This window comes from Schistocerca serialis, chromosome 6 (genome assembly GCF_023864345.2).
Source record: "Schistocerca serialis cubense isolate TAMUIC-IGC-003099 chromosome 6, iqSchSeri2.2, whole genome shotgun sequence".
NCBI lineage: Eukaryota > Metazoa > Arthropoda > Insecta > Orthoptera > Acrididae > Schistocerca > Schistocerca serialis.
The window spans coordinates 591,514,423-591,537,066 of NC_064643.1; the positions used below are offsets into that span (position 1 = coordinate 591,514,423).

The window sequence follows — 22,644 nt, forward strand, 5'->3', positions numbered from 1 at the left end:
ATAGAAGGAAACAAAACCAAACATTCAACACAAACCAAAAGAGATTTTACCAGACAATAGATAACACACACATTAAAATAGACAATCCACCAAACATAACAGACATGGAACACTTCTGGAGCAACATATGGTCAAACCCGGTACAACCTAACAGGCATGCACGGTGGATACAAGCAGAAACAGACTCGTACAAGATGATACCACAAATGCCTGAAGTAATAATTTTGCAACATGAAGTCACCCGAGCAATTAACTCTACGCACAATTGGAAAGCCCCTGGAAATGATAAAATAGCAAATTTCTGGCTAAAGAAATTCACCTCAACACATTCACATCTAACTAAATTATTTAACAGTTACATTGCAGACCCATACACATTCCCTGATACACTTACACATGGAATAACTTAACTGAAACCTAAAGATCAAGCAGACACAGCAAACCCAGCTAAATATCACCCCATAACATGCCTACCAACAATCTACAAAATATTAACTTCAGTCATTACACAGAAATTAATGACACATACAAAACAGAACAAAGTTATAAATGAAGAACAAAAAGGCTGCTGCAAAGGAGCACGACGATGTAAAGAGCAACTGATAATAGATGCAGAGGTGACATATCAAGCTAAAACTAAACAAAGGTCGCTACACTACGCATACATTGATTACCAAAAAGCTTTTGATAGTGTACCCCACTCATGGTTACTACAGATATTGGAAATATACACAGTAGATCCCAAATTGATACAGTTCGTAAATATAGTAATGAAAAACTGGAAAACCACACTTAACATCCAAACAAATTCAGATAATATCACATCACAGCCAATACAGATTAAGCGTGGAATATACCAAGGAGACTCATTAAGTCCTTTCTGGTTCTGTCTTGCTCTGAACCCACTATCCAACATGCTAAATAATACAAATTATGGATATAATATTACTGGAACATACCCACACAAAATCACACATTTGCTATACATGGATGATCTAAAACTACTGGCAGCAACCAATCAACAACTCAACCAATTACTAAAGTTAACAGAAGTATTCAGCAATTATATAAATATGGCTTTTGGAACAGACAAATGTAAGAAAAATAGCATAGTCAAGGGAAAACACACTAAACAAGAAGATTACATATTGAATAACCACAGTGACTCCATAGAAGCGATGGAAAAAACAGATGCCTAAAAATATCTAGGATACAGACAAAAAATAGGAATAGATAATACAAATATTAAAGGAGAACTAAAAGAAAAATATAGACAAAGACTAACAAAAGTACTGAAAACAGAATTGACAGCAAGAAACAAGACAAAAGCTATAAATACTTATGCTATACCAATATTGACCTACTCATTTGGAGTAGTGAAATGGAGTAACACAGACCTAGAAGCACTCAATACACTTACACGATCACAATGCCACAAATATAGAATATATCACATACATTCAGCAACAGAAAGATTCACATTAAGCAGAAAGGAAGGAGGAAGGGGATTCATCGACATAAAAAACCTACATTATGGACAGGTAGACAATTTAAGAAAATTCTTTCTAGAACGAGCAGAAACTAGCAAAATACACAAAGCAATCACTCATATAAATACATCAGCTACACCACTGCAATTTCATAACCACTTCTACAACCCTTTAGATCACATAACATCAACAGATACGAAGAAAGTAAATTGGAAAAAGAAAACACTACATGGCAAGCACCCATATCATCTAACACAGTCACACATCGATCAAGACGCATCCAACACATGGCTAAGAAAAGGCAATATATACAGTGAGACGGAAGGATTCATGATTGCAATACAGGATCAAACAATAAACACCAGATATTACAGCAAACATATTATTAAAGATCCCAACGCCACAACAGATAAATGCAGACTTTGCAAACAACAAATAGAAACAGTAGATCACATCCCAAGTGGATGTACAATACTAGCAAATACAGAATACCCCAGAAGACATGACAATGTAGCAAAAATAATACATCAACAACTTGCCATAAAACATAAACTAATAAAAACAACATGTTCCCACATACAAGTTGTTGTTGTTGTGGTCTTCAGTCCTGAGACTGGTTTGATGCAGCTCTCCATGCTACTCTATCCTGTGCAAGCTTCTTCATCTCCCAGTACTTACTGCAACCTACATCCTTCTGAATCTGCTTAGTGTATTCATCTCTTGGTCTCCCTCTACGATTTTTACCCTCCGCGCTGCCCTCCAATGCTAAATTTGTGATTCCTTGATGCCTCAAAACATGTCCTACCAACCGATCCCTTCTTCTAGTCAAGTTGTGCCACAAACTTCTCTTCTCCCCAATCCTATTCAATACCTCCTCATTAGTTACATGATCTATCCACCTTATCTTCATCATTCTTCTGTAGCACCACATTTCGAAAGCTTCTATTCTCTTCTTGTCCAAACTATTTATCGTCCATGTTTCACTTCCATACATGGCTACACTCCGTACAAATACTTTCAGAAATGACTTCCTGACACTTAAATCTATACTCGATGTTAACAAATTTCTATTCTTCAGAAACGATTTCCTTGCCATTGCCAGTCTACATTTTATATCCTCTCTACTTCGACCATCATCAGTTATTTTACTCCCTAAACAGCAAAACTCCTTTACTACTTTAAGTGTCTCATTTCCTAATCTAATTCCCTCAGCATCACCCGATTTAATTTGACTACATTCCATTATCCTCGTTTTGCTTTTGTTGATGTTCATCTTATATCCTTCTTTCAAGACACTGTCCATTCCGTTCAACTGCTCTTCCAAGTCCTTTGCTGTCTCTGACAGAATTACAATGTCATCGGCGAACCTCAAAGTTTTTACTTCTTCTCCATGAATTTTAATACCTACTCCGATTTTTCTTTTGTTTCCTTTACTGCTTGCTCTATACCGTACAGTTAAAAGGAAATCACGTTTGATCAAGGTCTGCGTCACTTTTCATTTTTGACCAGACATAACGTCTGAGAAAAGAAAGAAATAATAATAATAATAATAATAATACATGGGGCATTCAGTAAGTAATGCAACGTATTTTGCTTCTTGGCCAATTTCACTAGGAAAAAATCCGGAATTTGTTGTAAATATTGTGGAATATTTCTGCTTCAGCCCCTATAGTTTCATGACGTTCCAATAGGTGGTGCTGCTATACGTAGTCTCCGAAACATCTCTAATGGAGGTGCGTTCCAACTAGAGAGCTGCACCCCATTTCTTTTGGTGGAAAAGCACAGTATCATAGATTTTTCTATGTGCTTGTGCAGAATATCTACAGAGATATGGAAATCAACAAAAGCATGAGGAGTCACTGGCCAAGGCATACGTCATCATTGCAAGGTTGTAGAAACCCGTCCAATCTCCTGTGTGCCGGTTGGTCCACACAGCTGTCACTTCTGCAATGCTGGAACGTGCAGACACACTCAATCGAGTTGATCAACAGATCACAATCCAACACCTCGCAGCACAATTGGAAGTCTGTTGGTAGTGCTGACAAACACATCTATAATCAATGAAGACCATAAAGAGCAATGAAAGACTGTCTCTGCAGAATGGTTTGCCTGTTATGAGGCTGATACTGACAATTTTTTGTTGGTCATCATCACAGGGGATGAAACATGGGTTCATCTCTTCGAAGTGGAAACAAAATGGCACTCCATGGAGTGGCACCACACCACCTCTCCTCCAAAGAAAAAGTTCAAAGTCACAGCCTTAGCTAGTAAAGTTATGGCAACGGCCTTCTGTGACTGTGAAGGTGTTATTCTATTTGATATCCTCCCTCAAGGTGCAATGATCAATTATAAAGTGTACTGTGCTACCCTCTGGAAACTGAAGAAATGACATCAGTATGTTTGTCACAACAAAAATGAAAATGAACTTGCCGGCTGCTTTGGCCAAGCGGTTCTAGGCGCTTCCGTACGGAACCGCGCTGCTGCTACGGTCGCAGGTTCGAATCCTGCCTCAGGAATGGATGTGTGTGATGTTCTTAGGTTGGTTAGGTTTAAGCAGTTCTAAGTCTAGGGGACTGATGACCTCAGATGTCCATAGTGCATGGAGCCATTTGAACCATTTTGAAAATGAACTTTTCCTTCTCCATGGCAATGTTACGGCTTCACACAGGTATGCCTATCCAAGAGGAGCTCACCAAACACCACTGGGCTGTTCTTCCTCATTCACCCTACAGTCCAAATCTCAGATCTTTAGATTTCCATCACTGTGGGAAGCAGTATGTGGCCAATGGGGAGGTTATTGACAGCTCCGACATCAACCAGTTGAGTGGTACCATGCGGGCATAAAGGTCCTCCCAGTAAGGTGGTGTGAGGCCATCACAATGAATGGAGATTTGATTGAAAAATAGGGTTTTGTAGCCAAAAGCGTAGGGAATAATACAGTGTATTGAAATCCTGAATAAACAAACCCGCTTTCAGACAAAAGTGTTGCGTTACTTACTGAATGCCACTTGCAATATAGAACCACAGCAGACTCGGGCACAGGAATGACGTACATTCATGTGTCCAATATTTTACTAGTATTTTGAGTACAAAATGCATTGTTAGAATCAGTAAAGCAAAGGTGTACAAGCGACTGCGAAAGACACTATCTTGAACCAGGAGTTAGACATGCCATATCGTCTTCCACCGGTTTGAGTTTCAGTATTACATTGGAATCCTTGCCATGGCAACAGGTAATTATTTGTTCTTTTTCTGCCTTGTATGAAGGTGCTTAAACCTCTTTTATGGTCACATTCTGAAATGTAGGTGTTTTTGTGACGAACATTTCTCATTACTTTCGAGACCTTAATGTGAACTTCAGTATAACCCTATGCATTGTATTAATACTAATATATGGATACACACATACTAAAGACATTGCCACGTAAAAAAAAAAAAAAAGGTTAAAAAATATACATGCCAATATACAATATGAAAATGATCTAACTGAGAAAATGGTCAAAATACTTTACATACAAATAGCAATGCATGTGATACATGTTTCTCGTAAACTTGTGCTCAACTACCTTGCTAAGAAGACACAATCAACGCCTTTTATCTTTCCTTCAATGAGTGCATCTGACGGTTTTCCAAATGGTGTGTCGACATGAACTTCCTTCTGATCCTCCAACAATTTTGGGTCTGCAAGGCCAGTTCCACCAATTATGCCAATCTGTAAAATTTATAAAGCTTACAAATATATTCAAATAATAAAAATTCCAGGATAGAGTAATGACAATAATAAGAAAGTATAAATTGCTTGCTACACACTGCATAGAGGAGCCGTTGTGTCGCAGACAAGTATAATAAAAAGGCTACTATACAGTTAAGCTTTCGGCCTGAACACCTTCAGAAGTACGCAACACACACACACACACACACACACACACACACACACACACACACATTCACCCAAGTGCAACTCACACACCCATGACCACTGCATCTGAGCACTGAGGCCTGCCACTGTGGATAGAAACAGTGGTCATGTGTGTGCAAGATGTGCTTGTGTGAATGTGTGTGTGTGTGCATGTGCATTTTCTTTTTAATTACTTCGGAAGCCCCTTTGGCCAAAAGTTTAAATGTATAGCAGTCTTTTTGTTGTGCTCATCTGCGACTCACCGTCTCCTCTATACAGTGAGCAGCAGTCTATCTCATCTCTTTTGAATGTAGAAAAGTGACACTTTCTCAAAGCTGGCGTCTTTCCTTTTAGCTATTAAATACACATTTTGACTAGCAGCACACATTCTGTTAATAGAAACAAAAGTCTTTGAATCAATTCCTGTATCAAGAGGACTGGTGACATGAGCCCTCTTGTTACATTGGGTGCTGATACCCAGCAGCTGTACACCGATTCCACAGTGAGTTTAAACAGTAAGTTCAAAGGTTCCATATCTGCCTCATGAGCAGCAAGAGAAATAATGGTCCACCCAGGTAGAGCCCAGCTTTCCTGCGTAAGTCTTATATAACTGAAATGACGCATGTTCCCCAAAGGCTGCTCGCTAATGACGGTTCTTCCTCAACAGCCATGCATCTCTCGGGCACACAAGCATGCCTTGAGATTCACTTTTTTTAAGAGATTTTTATCATCCTTACAAGCCAGATAGTTAAGCTGAGGTCCCCATTCCTTGTGACACAAAATGTTCTATGCCTGTGAAAGATGGTGGTTGTTGAAGCATGCCCAGAACTTACAGTTCCCGAGTACTGACGGCATTCATTCCTCAGATTAGGAAACCTAGGTTGGCCAAGCCTGTAACCACGAAACAAAAGCTGAGCTCCCTGATGTGCTCAACATTTCGCACAACCCAGTGGAGGAGGGAGGAGGGAGGTGGGGTGGGAAGGCTCATGTGGTTTATTGAGTGCTACAGACATGGTGAGCATTACTGCTCAAAATGGTTTAAATGGCTCTGAGCACTGAAGGACTTAACATCTGAGGTTATCAGTCCCCTGGACTTCGAACTACTTAAACCTAACTAACCTAAGGACATCACACACATCCATGCCCGAGGCAGGATTAGAACCTGCGACCATAGCAGCAGCGCAGTAGCATTACTGCTCCTAAATGAAATTAGAATATCACAGAAAACTATGAGACTTATTACCAAAGAGGGACACAGATAATGACTGGGCTAAATTATAACAAACTGCCTGTAAAACTGTAACTAAATTAATCAGAGCATCAAAATATATATGTATTTTCCTCCACAAGATATAAAATCTTGTTTAGAAAAAATTAAAAATTGAGCAAGGAAAAATGATTCATGAAAATAATTTTTTTTTTTTAAATGGTGAGTGCAGACAATGAATTTATTAAGGATTGGAATGTTAGGGTCAACACTTGTCTGTCCCTTACTAGCTTAGAAAGCCCACAGTTTCTAAGAAAAGTACTGTATTCCAAAATAAGTTTGAAAAAATGTAATTATGTCCTACATCTCCAAAAGCAGTTTAATGTTAGCAAAAGTATTAAAAATAAATTTTCAAATAGCTATGACTATGAAATGTTTTCCCAATAGGTAGCCTGCTAAAATAATCAAATGATGTTTAGCTGAACGGTGGAAAAGGCACCAACATGCTGCTGTCAAGTCGCTTCACAATAAGGAGCCATCAGAGAAAAATTACTGATGCATCCCACTATTGTCTGCATTTTCAAAAATGACTCAACTGAACAGCCGGAAATACGGAAGCGTCCGATCCCACCCATCTGCTTTGACCCATGACGTCACAAATATGGCAGAAACAAAAACAAACACACAAACTTTCCACAAGAAGCCTAATGACACTACCGGGACAAGCGCGGGAAATGGGGTGTTTTGGGTGGGGGGCAAACTAAATATAAACAAATTTAGACACCTTGCGTAGCTACAACGTGTAAGTGAAGACAGCCATGCATGAATACTCACCCACCTCCCCAGGGGTCGTAACCCCTGCAACCCATAGAAGATAAAGATGCTTCAGTAGCTGATTAGTGTTTTCTGTCTTTTTAAAAAAAAAAAACCTCACGGTATAGAACGAACAGATCAGAAAGATAAATATAATAAGCTAAAACAGAAATTTGAGGAAACAGATAATTAAAATAAGAAATAAGTGTTTTTAAATTAAAAAAAAAAAAAAAAAAAAAATCTCACGAGAGAGAGAACGAACAGATCAGAAAAGTAAATAAAATAAGATAAAACAGAACTGGAGACAGCCACACGCAAACCAAACTCCGCGCCGTCATGACGTCACACATGACAACACCCTTACGTCACGGGTCAAAGCCGACGCGTGGGATCGGACGCTTCTGTCGACCCGAACAACCTATACTTACCCCAGAAGATGATGTACTATAATCAATAAATCTCAAAGGGAATATAGTCTGACTGGCTACAGCTTTCGGAATTACAGAAGCATCCGATTCCACCCGTCTGCTTTGATCCATGATGTCATCGATGTGGCGGAAACTGTTAGTTCCAGCGTATACAATACGGCGACAATGACATCACTACATACACGCTCCAACGAACGTGAACAAAAATAAAAATGACAAAATAACATCTCACTCCAAAACTAAAATGGAACTAATGGGACAACCGCAAAAAATTGCGAGATTAGGGCGAGGACAAGCTAAATATATAACAATAAAAAACACTGCACCATCCTAAAACAAACTGAATTAAATTAAACACTCCACTACACCAACAAAACCACAGGAATCTGACATTTCCCTACATCAATTAGCTCAGTCGCAACCATCAATACCAAAAAATCAACCTACAACCACAAAAAGTGCAATCGGACATTTCCCTTGACAACCACAGTTGTAGATACCAAAAACCCATTCCTAAAGCTCCGAAAAGTGGAACCAAAACCATAACAACTCAAAAACTGAAATACATGTTAATTCCACACACCTGTCATAAATATACAACAGAAAAAACATCACAATTACTATAGAACAAAACAAAAAGTACTTACCAACAAAAGCCTCTGGCAATACCAACTAGGTTGGCCACCACACGCAACACACATCTGTGCAAACACACCAACATACAAACGCACCCACATTATCAGACCAACTACCTAAACTCAAAACCACTTTAGCACGATGACAACCAAAACTGAAATGAACCAAATACCACATGTTAAACTCAGCACCACCAGAGGACACAATCAAATACAGCAACACGACATCAACAAACACAACCAATTCAAAAACACTACGCCGTAGTGACATCACACACCACAATACCATTACGTCACTGGTCGACGCAGACGGCTGGAATCGGATACTTCCATTGACCCCGGCTTTCAATTGTGTTAATTGCGATATTTCCATGCAAACGATAAAACATTATATGACTGCAGAGATAGCAAGTTCATGATTTTTATAGGATCTGCACGATAAACTACTAAATTGCGAGGCAGAATTGCTGGCCAGTAGGCTGACTGACTTTCAGGAAGCAAAATGTGTAGTATTGCTAACAAACACAAATAAATGTAAAAGCACACATGCAAAAGTAGTGTCCGAGTTTTGTGTTGGACACACAATGATGGGCACTCCAAATTTGAAACAATAAGACATTGTGTACCATCAGGTTCCAATATACAGAAGTGAACTTTAACTTGCACTGTCAGACAATATGAATTTTGTCATATTTGTGGATGATAGTAGGCCTATTACTGTAGGAGTGGTACCAGGCCGCTTTCTGAAAAGGCAACTCATGCAATATTTAAAACTATCAACAGATGGTTCAACGTAAATGGATTATCCATACCATTAAATTTTGCTGACTCAGTATTGTATATACAATTCAGTATTTGTTATAGACCTGTATGTGGTAGAAAAATAAGTTTCTCCCACAAAGAAATACTACAAGCAGAAGTGTTAACTTTCTGGACTACAGATACCCCGCAACTTTAATTCGAAAATCTATTCCCTGGAATTAGTGAAGCAACTTGGTTCAGCTATGTTTGGAGTGGGTAGACCCTAAATGCGATTATTGTAATAGGCGATTTAAACGTGAAGAAACTGCACCACTCAGCAATTCGCATTCACATTCGTTGGCTTTGCCAACTCTCGACAAGTTATCACCTTACAACCTAATATACACTTCTGACTACACCAAGACATTAAAATGCAATGTCCAATATTATTATAAAATATTCAGATGATGAATAAAACAACCAATATGCGAAATGATCCACAGATTACAGCTCAACGTGTCTGGCGTTGTTCTTCCCAGTGCGTGTTTCTATAACCTATATAATTTTCAGTTTCTTTACACCTTTCTATTTGTAGAACAGAAAATAAAGGACTAGCAATAAATGATAAAATACCGGTCTCACGTAACACTAACCTTAATCTTGTACTTCGACATCGTATATCACGATAGATCTAACTCGTGTTGCTTGTTCCTGAGTTTCTGACTCTGTCAGACAGCAAAGTTCCAAATTTGTCGGGAAATACCCGCGCAATTCCAACATAAACAAAACCATGCGACACGTGATTCTCAGAAGGAGAAACAGATGCGTGAGAGTATGTTGATGACAAACATTTGAAAAATAAAACAGCGGCAGCAGTGTCATACGGAGATTCACTCTAGATGGAGAAAAATGTTGTATTTCTAGAAAGGGTTATGTGCGTAGCTGTGTACTTAGAAGAGGCACAGATAATTCCATGTAATAAGTCAGTTACTTGTTTCAAGAGCTGGTGTCACTGCTTAAAATTGATACTTTTCATATGTGTAATTTCAAAGTTGTCACTTGTGTCACGAATGGTGTCACGAGACTTGAAAGCAGAGGTTGCGCCTAATCGCCTGTGCTCACTGCTCAGTAAGGCAGCATACTTTGAAGTCGGATTAGATGGTAAAATCAATTTACGTAATGTCTCCAAGAGCACGTTTTGAGTAAGCGAGCTTGACACCAACGCAAGTGCAGTAAATCACAACATATTCACAGTAATAGCAGCTATAAATTTGTGACAATATAGATGTCATTGATACTCGTTTCAGTCGCACAAATTTATGCTGCTCTTCCACGTCAAGTGCCTGCCTAGCCACACAATCGGGTACCGCAGTATGTACGGAAATAAACTGCCGGATATTTGTTACATGCAGGGACGTAAATGTCGTTGCTCTTCGTTTCATTCCGAGCAATTTCATCCTTTGTTTTTTAATCAGACACAAGTCACAAAATCGAAAAAAAAACTCATTTCTGAAACGGCGCGCTCATGTATGTATAACATCGAATATTGTGTTTTACTGATAAAGAAATCGCAGAATCTGTTACAAAAGCGAAGATGAAAAAATTATTGAAAATTACACTATCGCAGATAGTATTTTCTTTCGATCTGCTTCTACGTCTCTTTTTTTTTTTCCCCCCCCATAGTGGTTCTGTGCGAATGCCGCATGACATCTTCCAAATTCAATCGATGCGACCTCCACTCTATTTTTTTAACAGAGGATGATCAGTCTGCTGACCGAACACGCTGAGCTACCGTACCGGCTGTAGCTCGGCGTCTCCAACCATGTCGAACATATCCAGTTCTGAATAATATTATCATTCATCTTTGGACCTCTTGAAGGCTTTACCTCCGATGTGTCATTAATTAACATTTAATAATAAGAAATCGCACCAAGGGCAATGTGTTGCTGTTGCCTTCTGCAGTTTTTACCCTCTACGGCTTGCTTCTACTTCTGTGGAAGTTATTCCCAGATGCCTGAACAAATGTCCAATCCTCTTGTCCCTTCTTGTTTGTGTTTTCCATATGTTCCTTCCTTCGCCGATTCTGCAGAGAACCTCATCATTCCGTAGTTATCTATCGGTACACCTAATTTTCAACATTCTTCTGTAGTACCACACCTCAAATTCTTCAGTTCTCTTCTTTTCCAGTTTACCCACAGTCCATGATTCACTACTGTACAAAGCTGTGCTTCAAACATACATTCTAAGAAATTTCTTCGTCAAAGGTCTATGCTTGATACTAGTGAACTTATCTTGAGCAGAAATGCCCTTTCTTCCTGTGCTAATCTGCTCTTTATACCATTGCTTTATCCATCATGGGCCACTTTGCTTCCTAAGATGCAGAGTTTCTTAACTTTGTCTACTTACTGGTCATCAGTTTTGATGTTAAGTTCCTCGCTATTCTCATTTCTGTTACTTATCATTACTTTTGTCTTTGGGCAGATCCTGAAAGTCTGCATCATCTTCACTGAGGATAGCAATGTCATCGACAAATGTGTAATTGATATCCTGTCACCCTGAATTTTAATTGAACTTCAGAAACTCTGTTTCATTTCCTTAATTTCTTCTTCGATGTATAGATTGAGCAGTAGGGACAAGAAAACTGCATCCCTATGTTACACCCTATTTAATTTGCGTACTTCATTCTTGGTTTGTTTAATCTTATTGTGCCTTCTCGGGCTATGAACATATTGTATATTACCCATCTTTCCCTAAAGCTTACTCCTATTTTTCTCAGGATGTAGAACATCTTGCACCACTTTACATTGTTGAATACTTTTTTCAGGTCGACATATGTCTTTATTTTTCTTCACGTTTGCTTCCATTATCGAACACAATGTCACAGATGTCTCTCTGGTGCCTTTACCTTTCCTAAAGCAGAAGTGGTTGTGATCTAACAGATCTTCAATTTTCTTTTCCTTTCTCCTGTATATTATTCTTGTCAGCAGTTAAATGCTTGAGCTATTGAGGTGATTATGCAATAGTCCTGACACGTATCAACTCTTGCTACCTTCAGAGTTGTCTGGGGTATGTTTTTCCAAAAGCCTGGTAGTATGTCGCCAGTCTCATAGGTCATATGCACTGACTTGAATAGTAATTTGGTTGCCATTTCCCCCAATGATTTTAGAAATTCCGATGGAGCGTAATCTATCCCTTCTATCTAATTTGACCCTAAGTCTTCCAATGCTCTTTTACATTCTGACTCTAAAAGTGGATCCCCTATCTCTTCAATATCTACTTCACTTTTTTCTTCTATCATGTCATCAGACAATTTCTCCCCCTCGTAGATGCCTTCAGTGCACCTTTTCCACCTATCTCTATTCTCCTCTGCATTTAACAGTGGGATTCCTATTGCACTCTTAATGTTGCCACACTTGCTTTTAATTTCACTGAAGGTTGTTTTGACTTTTCTGTATGCTGAATCAGTCCTTCTGCCAATCATTTCCTTTTCTGTTTCTTCACATTTTTCTTGCCACAATTTTTCCTTGGCTTCCCTGCACTTACTATTTATTTAATTCCTAAGTGATATATATTGCTGTATTCCTGTCTTTCTTTGAATGTTTTTGCACTTCCTTCTTTCGTCAATCAGTTTAAGTATTTTTTCTGTTACCCAAGGTTTCTTTGCAGTTGACTTCTTAATACCCATATTTTTCTTTCAACCAACTGTGATTGCCCTCATAAAATGTTGATTTCTCTTCAACTGAACTGTTTATAGTGTTATTCCGTATTGCATTATCCTCATCTTTAGTTAACATCTTCCTTTGACATGATTTTCCTAAACTTCACCCTAGTTTTCATCATTACTAAACTGGTATAATGAGTAGGTCTGCTCCAGGGTATGCTTACAATCCAATATCTTATTTTGTAATCTCTGTTTGAACATGATGCAATCCAGCTGGAATCTCCTAATGTCTCTGGACCTTTTTCTTGTATGCTTTCTCAACTTGACTCTTGAACAGAGTATTGAGTATTACTAACTGAAATTTATTGCAGAACAAAGTTAGTATTTCTCCTCTCTTATTCCTACTATCAAGCCCATAGCCCCTCATAACCTTTTCTTCCACTCCTTCCCCTATAACTGCATTAAATGCTAATTATATTTTCATCTCCCTTTATGTACTGAATTACCTGTTCAATATCCTCATTACCTTATCTCTTCATCCTCCTCTTGGAGTGTCAGCATATATACCTGAACTATGCTGTTAGTATTGGTTTTGCTGTCAATTCTGATGAGAACAACCTATCACTGAACTGTTCACAGTAACTCACTCGCTGCCCTATCTTCCTGTTCATTAAAAGTCCTACTCCCATTATACCATTTTCTGCTGTTGTTGATATTACCCTATTTGATAGAACAGAAATTTTTGACTTCTTTTCACTCCACATCACTGACCCCCACTACATGTAGACTGAGTCTTAGCATTTCCATTTTCAGACTTTCTAGCTTCCCTGCCGTCTTCAAATTTTTTACATTTTTTGCCCCAACTTGTAGAATATTACTCTTTCATATGTTGCTGCATCTTTTTCTTGTAGATATCTATATTTATCTACATATCTGAATGGGAGAATAACCTGGAATCTTTTGCCAGTGGAGAGATGATTATGATACTTTTTCGGTTACATTGTACATATCCTGTGGATGCACTTGATGTGTCTTTACTGTAGTGGTTTCCCTAGCCTTCTGTGTCGTCATGCTGTTGATCATTGTTGATTCATCCCCCTTTTAGTGCCACTGTTGACTGTAAGGCAAGAGAATGTGCTGAACCTCTTTCTAATCCCCTTCCCTCTTTTACTAGGCCATTGGTAGAATGAGGATGACTTCTTATTCCTGAAGTGTTTGGCTGTCATTGCTGAGGACGTTTATTCAAAATTGAAGCCATGGGCAGTTTTGAAACCAGGATTCTGCGATTATTAGTTGAGGACGCTACCCATAGATAACTGGTCCAATACAAAGGTATAATACAAAAACAATAAATTACAATGAAAGTTGTCAATTGTTGTCACATAGTGACATGTCGTATAGGTGTCAGTTCCAAGTAAGCCACGCGTCACTAACATGACCCTGTGAAGCATGGATTCCATACACACTTTGAAACCAAAGCTTGTGCTTCCTGAACATGTTCCTGCCATCAACTCAAAGCTTCATCCTGTCCCAAGTCTCCTGTCCATGCCATCTATATCTTTGAGTCCCAGTTTGGCACACTTAACTTGTCATGTAGAATGAACAGGTGGATATGACAAAGGCGTGATACTTTGAAGCTGAGTACACTTTTTAAGAGAAGTTGTGAAAGACAATAATACTGAAGGTTTTTTATTATTTATTTGCTTTATCGTATAATTTAATTTCTCTGCCAAGTTTCCACCACTGATAGTTTCAAGTAGGTGGATCATGGAAACCAATGAGAATTGAGCATACAAATATGTTATATATTCTTCATCTTGTAATGGTATAGGAAATATTTATTTAGTGTTTTTCATCAAATCTCCAAGAAAAAATGGACTTTGAGATGCATGGCTGTCTAATACAAACAGCCGTATTGTACATGCAACCACATCAGAGGGTTATCTGTGGTGAGGCCACACAAATATGATTCCTGAAGAGGAGCTGCAGTCTTTTTAATAATTGCAGGGACATGAGTCAGGATAACTGATATGGTGTTGTGCCATTAGCCAGCATGTTGGTACTGTAAACATACAAAAGCAAGAGGAAACTACAGCTGTTATATTTCCCAAGAACCTGCAGCTCTACTGTACTGCATGAGGATGATGGCATCCTCTTTGGTAAACTATTCAGTGGATGTTAGATCTCTAAGCTGATTAAGTAGATTAGAGAGTTTAAAAAGAGGGATGGAAGGGTTTAAGTTAAATGTAGTGGGAATTAGTGAGGTGTGGTGACAGAAAGAACAGGACTTCTGCTGAGGTCAGTACGGGGTTATGGACACAAAATCAGATAGTGATAATGCAGGAATTGGTCTAATAATGAAAATACAAGGACTGTAGTAGGTAAGGTGAATGCTGGACTTCAGTTTATGGGAGAATTTTAGGAAAGTGTAGCTTGTACGTGAAGGAGATCATGTACGAGGTGCGACAACAAAGTAATGAGACTGATGTGAAAAAAAATGTTGCTTACCGTTTTAGTCAAGTTTAGTGTTGTCTCCTTAAAAGTAGTTCCCTTCTGATTGCAGGCACTTTTTCCAGCATTTCTACCACTGATGGTAATATTTCTGAAACTCATCTTCTGTAATATTCTCCAAGATCCTCGACACAGCTTTTTGGACGTCTTGTGTTGTTTGAAAGTGGTGTCCCTTGACCACCATTTTGCCTCTTGGAAATAGACAAAAGTTGCATGGAGCGATATCTGGTGAATAAGGTGGCTGTGGTAGTTCTGAAATTTGTTTTGAGGTTAAAAATTGCTGTACAGACAGAGCAGTATGGGATCCACAAATCTTTCTCATTCCAAGATCTTCATTTATTATTAGATGAACCATTTCTTGATTGATGTTCAGTTCTCCTGCAATCATTTTCACAGATAATATTCAATCAGATCGTACGAGTTGATGCACCCTGGCCAAGTTGACATCCATCTGTGTGGTTGATGGTCGTTCACTGCGGTCTTCATCTTCAACATTCGCTCTGCCTTCACTAAACATTTTATATCAACGAAAAACTTGAGCTCTTGACATAACCTCCTCCCCAAAAGCCTTCTGAAGCTTACCTAAGTTGTCATCGCGTTTTTATTCAATTTAACACAAAAAGAAATGGCATACCGTTGTGCAATATTATGCGGTTCCATTTCCGTAACGAGAGACACAAGCACGTGTTAACTTCTTGTGAATGTTGGATGTTGGCCAAACTACAGATTCTTAGGGTCACAGAACACATTTATGTTAATGATATAACAGTCATCCCTCACTGCTACCCAGCACAATATGCCAATGATATGGCACTCTAAACAACTGGCCTCAACACCAGCCAGCTCATTGCTAGCCCCCAGAGGCTGGTGGATGCAACAGTCACCTGGTGTTGTTCAGACAATATTGCCCTCAATGCTGCCAAAACTTTGGCTGTCTACTCCACTGAGCACCATATCCTCTGCCACAACATCACTACCCCAGGCATCTGGGTCCCATGGCCCCAGTTACAAAATATCTAGGTGTCTGGACGGCTAAAATACTGCTCTTTCATCGACATGTAGAATGCATCACCACCCAAAGGGGGCAGAAGCTGATAAAAGTGTTTTACCCACTCTTCAACAGCAAGGATCTGACCTTATACACCAAGCTATGACTGTACCAAACGGCTGTTCACTTTCCCTCACCTGTGGCTCCTGGATGCAGACTCTCAAGCACCTGCAGAAGAAGGTTCTTTGGTGAAAACTGAATGCCCATCCCCTTATGAGCATTGTTACCCTGCACAAGGAGACCAAAATGGTCCCTCTATAGATGTCCATTCAAGAGAAGGCAAGGCGCCTCTACAACAAAGTGGATGCCCTGCGTGACTTGGTCAATGGATTGCAACACACTGGCATCATGAATCCCAAGCACTGCCACTGCCACTGCCACTGCCACCCTGTTGCTCTTACCATCCTTGATGAATCATATTCAGACCATAGCCCTGGTATGGCCACTAATAGTGCTTGTTTTAATACAGCCACTTGTTCTGTGCAATTCTTGTGTGACCACCACTTTAACTACTTGTGTAGTTGTGTTGCATATTACCGGCACTTCAGTGATGGACACTCACATGATCCGGCTGCAATCCCGAAACATATAGAATATTCTATTGCTTTTTTGTGTTCTTATTAAGAGGATCCATTCATTTATCTTTATTGAGGTTGAATCACAGTTTGAATTAAAAAGACTAAGTTAATTGTGTGTAAGTAATAATTTGCTTGGAGCTTTTTTGTATGTAAACTCCTTTGTATTTGTAACTGATGCACAGTTTATAATCATCACATTACTTCATGTTATCTTATCTCATCTTCTCATAATACTGACTTGCCCAGTATCAGTTTGTATCTAAAATGAAGAAGAGGATCAATAAACCAATACAATACAATAAAAAGAAGTCCATCTGATGGAAAGTCAGAGGGGAAAAAAGAGAAGTAGAAGGATGAACTTTCAGTGTGGAATGGGAAGTAGCAGTGCAAGGGCCAGGGCCTCATGTTAGCCAGGCACATACTCACAAAAGGGATGTTAGCCCCCTGTGGGAGTCAGATAATTATCCTGAATATGTTCCTGATTGCAAATGTGTTTCTAAAGTTGTTGCCAATCAGGTAAATGTGAATAAATATTTGCGCAAGTAAACAATAGTAAGTCATGTCCCCTCAACATTGTTTGTGTGAACTTACATGACACTGTGATGGCAGAAATGTTAAGGGCGACATTTAACATGATTTATACGCTACAATAAAGCAATGCTAAAATTAATTTTATATTGTGCTGAACTATAAATTAATATTTGAGATTACTGTTCTTTATTGCTGTAAATTAGGGTAATACATATCTTAGTGTAATAAACTGAAACAATGCAGACCTTTTAAATTTTGCATTATTGTCAAGTTTCACAGTAATATTTCGTTAACTCACCCAGCAATTTAACAGTTGTAAGTCAATGTTAACCCACATTAAGAGCACTCAGTTTGCAAGTAAACAGTGTTAAGTATCCTTTGATGTACTTTAAGAATTAAATTTTTAATAGAATTCACAATTTCGCAAATATGCCTTTATTCATGTCACATTTGAAAACAATGACTTATACGAATAAAAGAACAACAATAAATGTACTTGAAATATTTCAATTATTAGATGTTATTGAAACTTTAGTGCAAAATTTCTAAAAAAAAAACAACCAAACTGTTCCTTTCCACTGTTTAAAGCCGAGATCTTTATATGTCGAGGTAGGTGTGAACTGTCTTTGAAGAATGCCAGGTACTATTGCTTCCATAGCCTGTACATTTGTCTGAAATGTGGCTCATCAGGGATATAACTGATCAGAAATATCTATGGTGTATATATGCATACTGAAGCAAAGAATGAAAACTCGTACCAAGGCTGGAATTTGGACCCAAGTCTCCTGCTTACTAGTTAGGTTCACTTACCAATAAACCAGCCTCACACAGTGGCTTTTTACAACTGCATGGACCACCCTAGCACACCCCCTTCCTCAACTCACATTCCCATTCGTTTAGAGAGGGGAAATACCAAAGAGGGCTGTATTATTTTTCATTTCTGACCGATTAGTAGTGCGTTGTCACAAATGTTACTTTAGATGGTAATTTAATTTTACATCAAATAGCATTTGAAAATCAATACAACATGGAAATTTTAACATGTTACAGCTCCTTTCAAAGAAACTTTTCAGTATTTACTTCTTTGGGAAACATAAATGTCATATCTTCAAAGACTATAAACTATAGTTGGCAGTGGTGTGTTTAAAGTTAATTTCAAAGTTTTTAGTAATATAAATAACGACAATGAAGGTAGTCTAAATACACCATTGGCATAACTCGACTCGGTCAGAGAGAATCTCAGACAGATGTGTAATCTTAGTCTGGCTGCATAGAGCAGAAATGCTATGGAGTTACCATAGCATAATTGATTACAATAGAATCTTGGCAATACAATTAAGAGTACAACAAAACATACAAACAGCGTTCCCCATGCTGTCTTTTGCTATAAGAAAAAAAAAGTAAATAGGAATTTTTGACATACTACGTTTTTAAATCAGACTAAAAAGTATAAAACAATTTCTCCTAGCCTCATACAGATTCCTATCCCCACCCAGATAGCCCTGAAAATTCATAACTGTGAATTTTTAATAGCTATGAAAATACTTGTAAGATTTAAAACAAAAAATGTGGAGACGAACTACTCACCGTATCCATTATGTATTGCATAATTGCACGCGCCCCAAGTTTTTCGCTTATTTTAAACTTTGTAATCCAATTTAAAAATGTAGTATATTAAAAACTCATTTTTATCTAAATAATTATTTTCTTCTTTTTAGTTGTATGCATGAATTTATCAAACGATAAACATTTTGATGAAATTACAACAGAGACATGTGGTAAATTTAAGATTTATTTCAATTTCTCTTCCCCTGATTCAAACAATGTATTGCTTTCTCCTACATATATCTTACAAAAAGATGGTGAAGCTAAAAATTAGACAGATTTAAGCTTACACTGTGGCTTAATAGCAATCTTTCTTTCTGCAACCATTCTCGATTGGAGCAGGAAAAGGAGAAATGACAGTGGTACGCAAAGTGCCCTCTTTCAGACATGAGACAAGAAATTGACTTCATGTTGCATTGTCATCCAGTTCTGGGCTATGTTGAAAGTTTCAAGTCTCTATCTAGGTCATTGGCAAATGGCAGTGGCAACAAAACTGTCTCCACAAACCAAACACAAAAGTGAGTTAATATTGCATTGTCATAGCACATCTAAGCTCTGTTGAAGTTTCAGATCTCTAGCTCATCAGAAAATTAGTTCAAAATCAACTGCAAAATTTGTAATGGTTAGGGAAATCTGGGATGTGACTGTTTGCTGCAAGCAAGCAAGCAAAGTGCCATTGCATTTCTCTCTTCAAAACTTTAAACAAAGGTCATTCAAGGTATCCAATGCAAATTATTAAGATATTTATGAAAGATGTGTACAAAATACACAGCACTTTTGAGCGAGACCTGTCTTTGCTACCAATACAATGATATTCATATTCTGCAGAGCACTTAAGCGTAAATCTTAATATACAAAATCCACATTGTATTTAAACATGCACTCTTAATATATGCCATATCCTTAGACATTTACTGCAGTTCCATTTTGTTTTTCCTTCTACTTGTTTTTCTGCTTATTCTGTGTTCATTTCTTTTCATGGTCTTCTGTGTCCTTAAATTTTGCATTTTTTATTTGCATAACTTCAAGATTTAGTAGAATTTCAATGTACTAAAACCCTGCTTCCACATCCATCTCTGTCAGGATTAATTTTGAAGATGGATGAGCATAAATGAGAGCAGAAATTGGTTCCAGCATATCAATAAATGCAGAATATATGTAAAAATATGGGTGAGGGCACCTTTCCCACATAGAACAAATAGTAGGAAAAAGCGGAGGTCAGACAGATTCATGGGAAGGAACTTAAGGAAGTGTAATTTTTCCATGAAAACTGTGGTTTATAAAACATTTGCTCAACCAGTTCTTATGTATTGATTGTAATACTTGGATCCTTACCAGGTTGGACTAATAGAACAGATAGAAAAGATACAACGAAGAGCGGTGAATTTTGTCGCAGGATCGTTTCAACAGCGTGGGAGCATTACGGAGATTTACAAAAAACTCCACTGGCAGAAGGTACAAGATAGGCATTGTGCACCAAGTGGTCGTTTACCACTGAAGTTCTGACAGAGTACATTCTGGGAAGGATTGGACAACATATAATTTCTCGTGAAATGACCACAATGAAAAATTTGAGAAATTAGAGATAATACAGAAATTTAATGACAGTCATTCTTCCCATGCACCATTCAGGAATGGAAAAGTGAAGGAGAGATCAGATAGTGGTACAAAAAGTACCGTTCGCCGCACACTGTCAGGTGGGCTGTACAGTATAGATGTAGATATAACTGCACTAAGGGATTCATTTGTGACAGAACTGAACATATTCACACTGTAAAACTAGAGAAATACCTGGAGAATCAAGGATATGAGGATCAGTCTCGAGACCAGTGATCTGTATGGAGATCTCTGCTCAAAACAGTTTTATCCACTATTTTGTTGACTCCCTTGTACACTGGGAGTATTGGTCATCATAACAAATAAAGAGAAATTGGAGGTGTTCACTTATCCTACGTACTATTTGAGAGTATAGCAGCTGATTATTTAGTCGGAATGTGGTTCTATGAACCCTCTGTTGAGCACTTAAGTCTGAATTTCAGAGTAATCATGTAAATGTAGAGGTTTTCGGAGAAAGCCTTTTTGCCATGCCTATCTGAACGTTAAAATTCAACATGTTATATCTAAAAAACTATGAAAGATATTTGCTTTAAATAACTTTTTTTAGTTTCCGTCTGAAGTTTTTACTCTTTTTATCCAGCCAAAACATTTTACAGAGAAAATACATAAATGCATATTTACCGAATTGAAAACTCACTCAGTCACAATTTTTTTTTCACGACAATTTTTTAACAAATAGCATGATAAGTAAACTAGATATTCTTGTGTTGTAAATTAATGCTGTTTCTTAAGTTTAATCATATGCATTACATAGTGATGAAAATATGGCCATTTCCCATTTACATTTAGGTTGAAACTAGTCTTTGCCACTGTTGTCTCGTATGCTCTAAGGACATGCCTGTACCAATGTAGGCAGCTGTCTCTAATTTTGTCTACTTTTGGTGCAACACTGTATAGCCTGCGGACTTAATTATTTGTGACGTGATCATATAGTGCTAATCCCGATGTCCACCTAAGCGTTTTCGTTATGGAGAATGGAGTTCGCAGGCTATACAGTGTTGCACCAACAGTAGACAAAATGAGAGAAATCCGCCTACGTTGGTATGGGCATGGCCTTAGAGCAGACAGGACAACAGTGGCAAAGACTAGTTTCAACCTAAATGTAAATTGGAAATGGCCAGCAGGACAACCAAGGCAGCAATAGCTTGACACCCTGCATGAAGACCTCAAGATCTCAGGCCTTCATTCTGATCAGGCACAAGATTGCAAGAGGCAACGAGCCAAAGCAGCGGACCCTGCCACCAGGCAGGACAAATGCAAAGGAAGAAGAAGAAGAAGAAGAAGAAGTGATGAAAATATATTGTTGTTGCTGTGGCCTTAAGTCCAAAGACTAGTTTGATGTAGCTCTCCATGCTACACTACGCTCTGCAGGCCTCTTCATCTCTGAGTAACTAATACAACATACATCCTTCTGGATCTGCTTTTGTATTCATCTCTTGGTTTCCCTATACGGTTTTTACCCTCCACACTTCCCTCCAGTGCTAAATTGGTGATCCCTTTATGCTTCAGAAAGTATCATACCAACCGATCCCTTCTTCTAGATTTCTCCCCAATTATATTTAGTACCTCCTCATTAGTTACATGAAATACCCATCTAATCTTCAGCATTCTTCTTTAGCACCACATTTGAAAGGCTTCTATTCCCCCTCTTGTTTAAACTATTTATTGTCCATGTTTCACTTCCATACATGGCTGCACTCCATACAAATACTTTCAGAAAAGACTGCTTAATACTTGAGTCTATACTCGATTTTAAGAAATTTCTCTTTTTCAGAAATGCTTTCCTTGTCATAGCCAGTTTACATTTTATATCCTCTCTACTTTGACCATCATCAGTTATTTTGCTGCTGAAATGGCAAAATTCATATCCTAATCAGATTC

General features: G+C 38.2%; 1 protein-coding gene across 2 annotated transcripts in view; it reads right to left on the minus strand.

The window, feature by feature from the left end:
- LOC126484376 (S-methyl-5'-thioadenosine phosphorylase) overlaps window positions 1-10,023 on the minus strand; it is a 44,560-nt gene extending 34,537 nt beyond the window's left edge. The window contains exons 1-2 of one of the 2 annotated variants that reach the window (XM_050107864.1): window positions 9,866-10,023; window positions 5,057-5,202 (exon numbers count right to left, since the gene is read on the minus strand). In XM_050107864.1, coding sequence (XP_049963821.1) covers window positions 5,057-5,202; window positions 9,866-9,886 — 167 coding nt within the window. In that variant the 5' untranslated portion in view covers window positions 9,887-10,023. Of the gene's footprint in view, window positions 1-5,056; window positions 5,203-8,483; window positions 8,624-9,865 lie in introns of those variants that run through there. The other variant, XM_050107863.1, reaches the window with a different exon arrangement.
- Window positions 10,024-22,644: the final 12,621 nt, after the last annotated feature.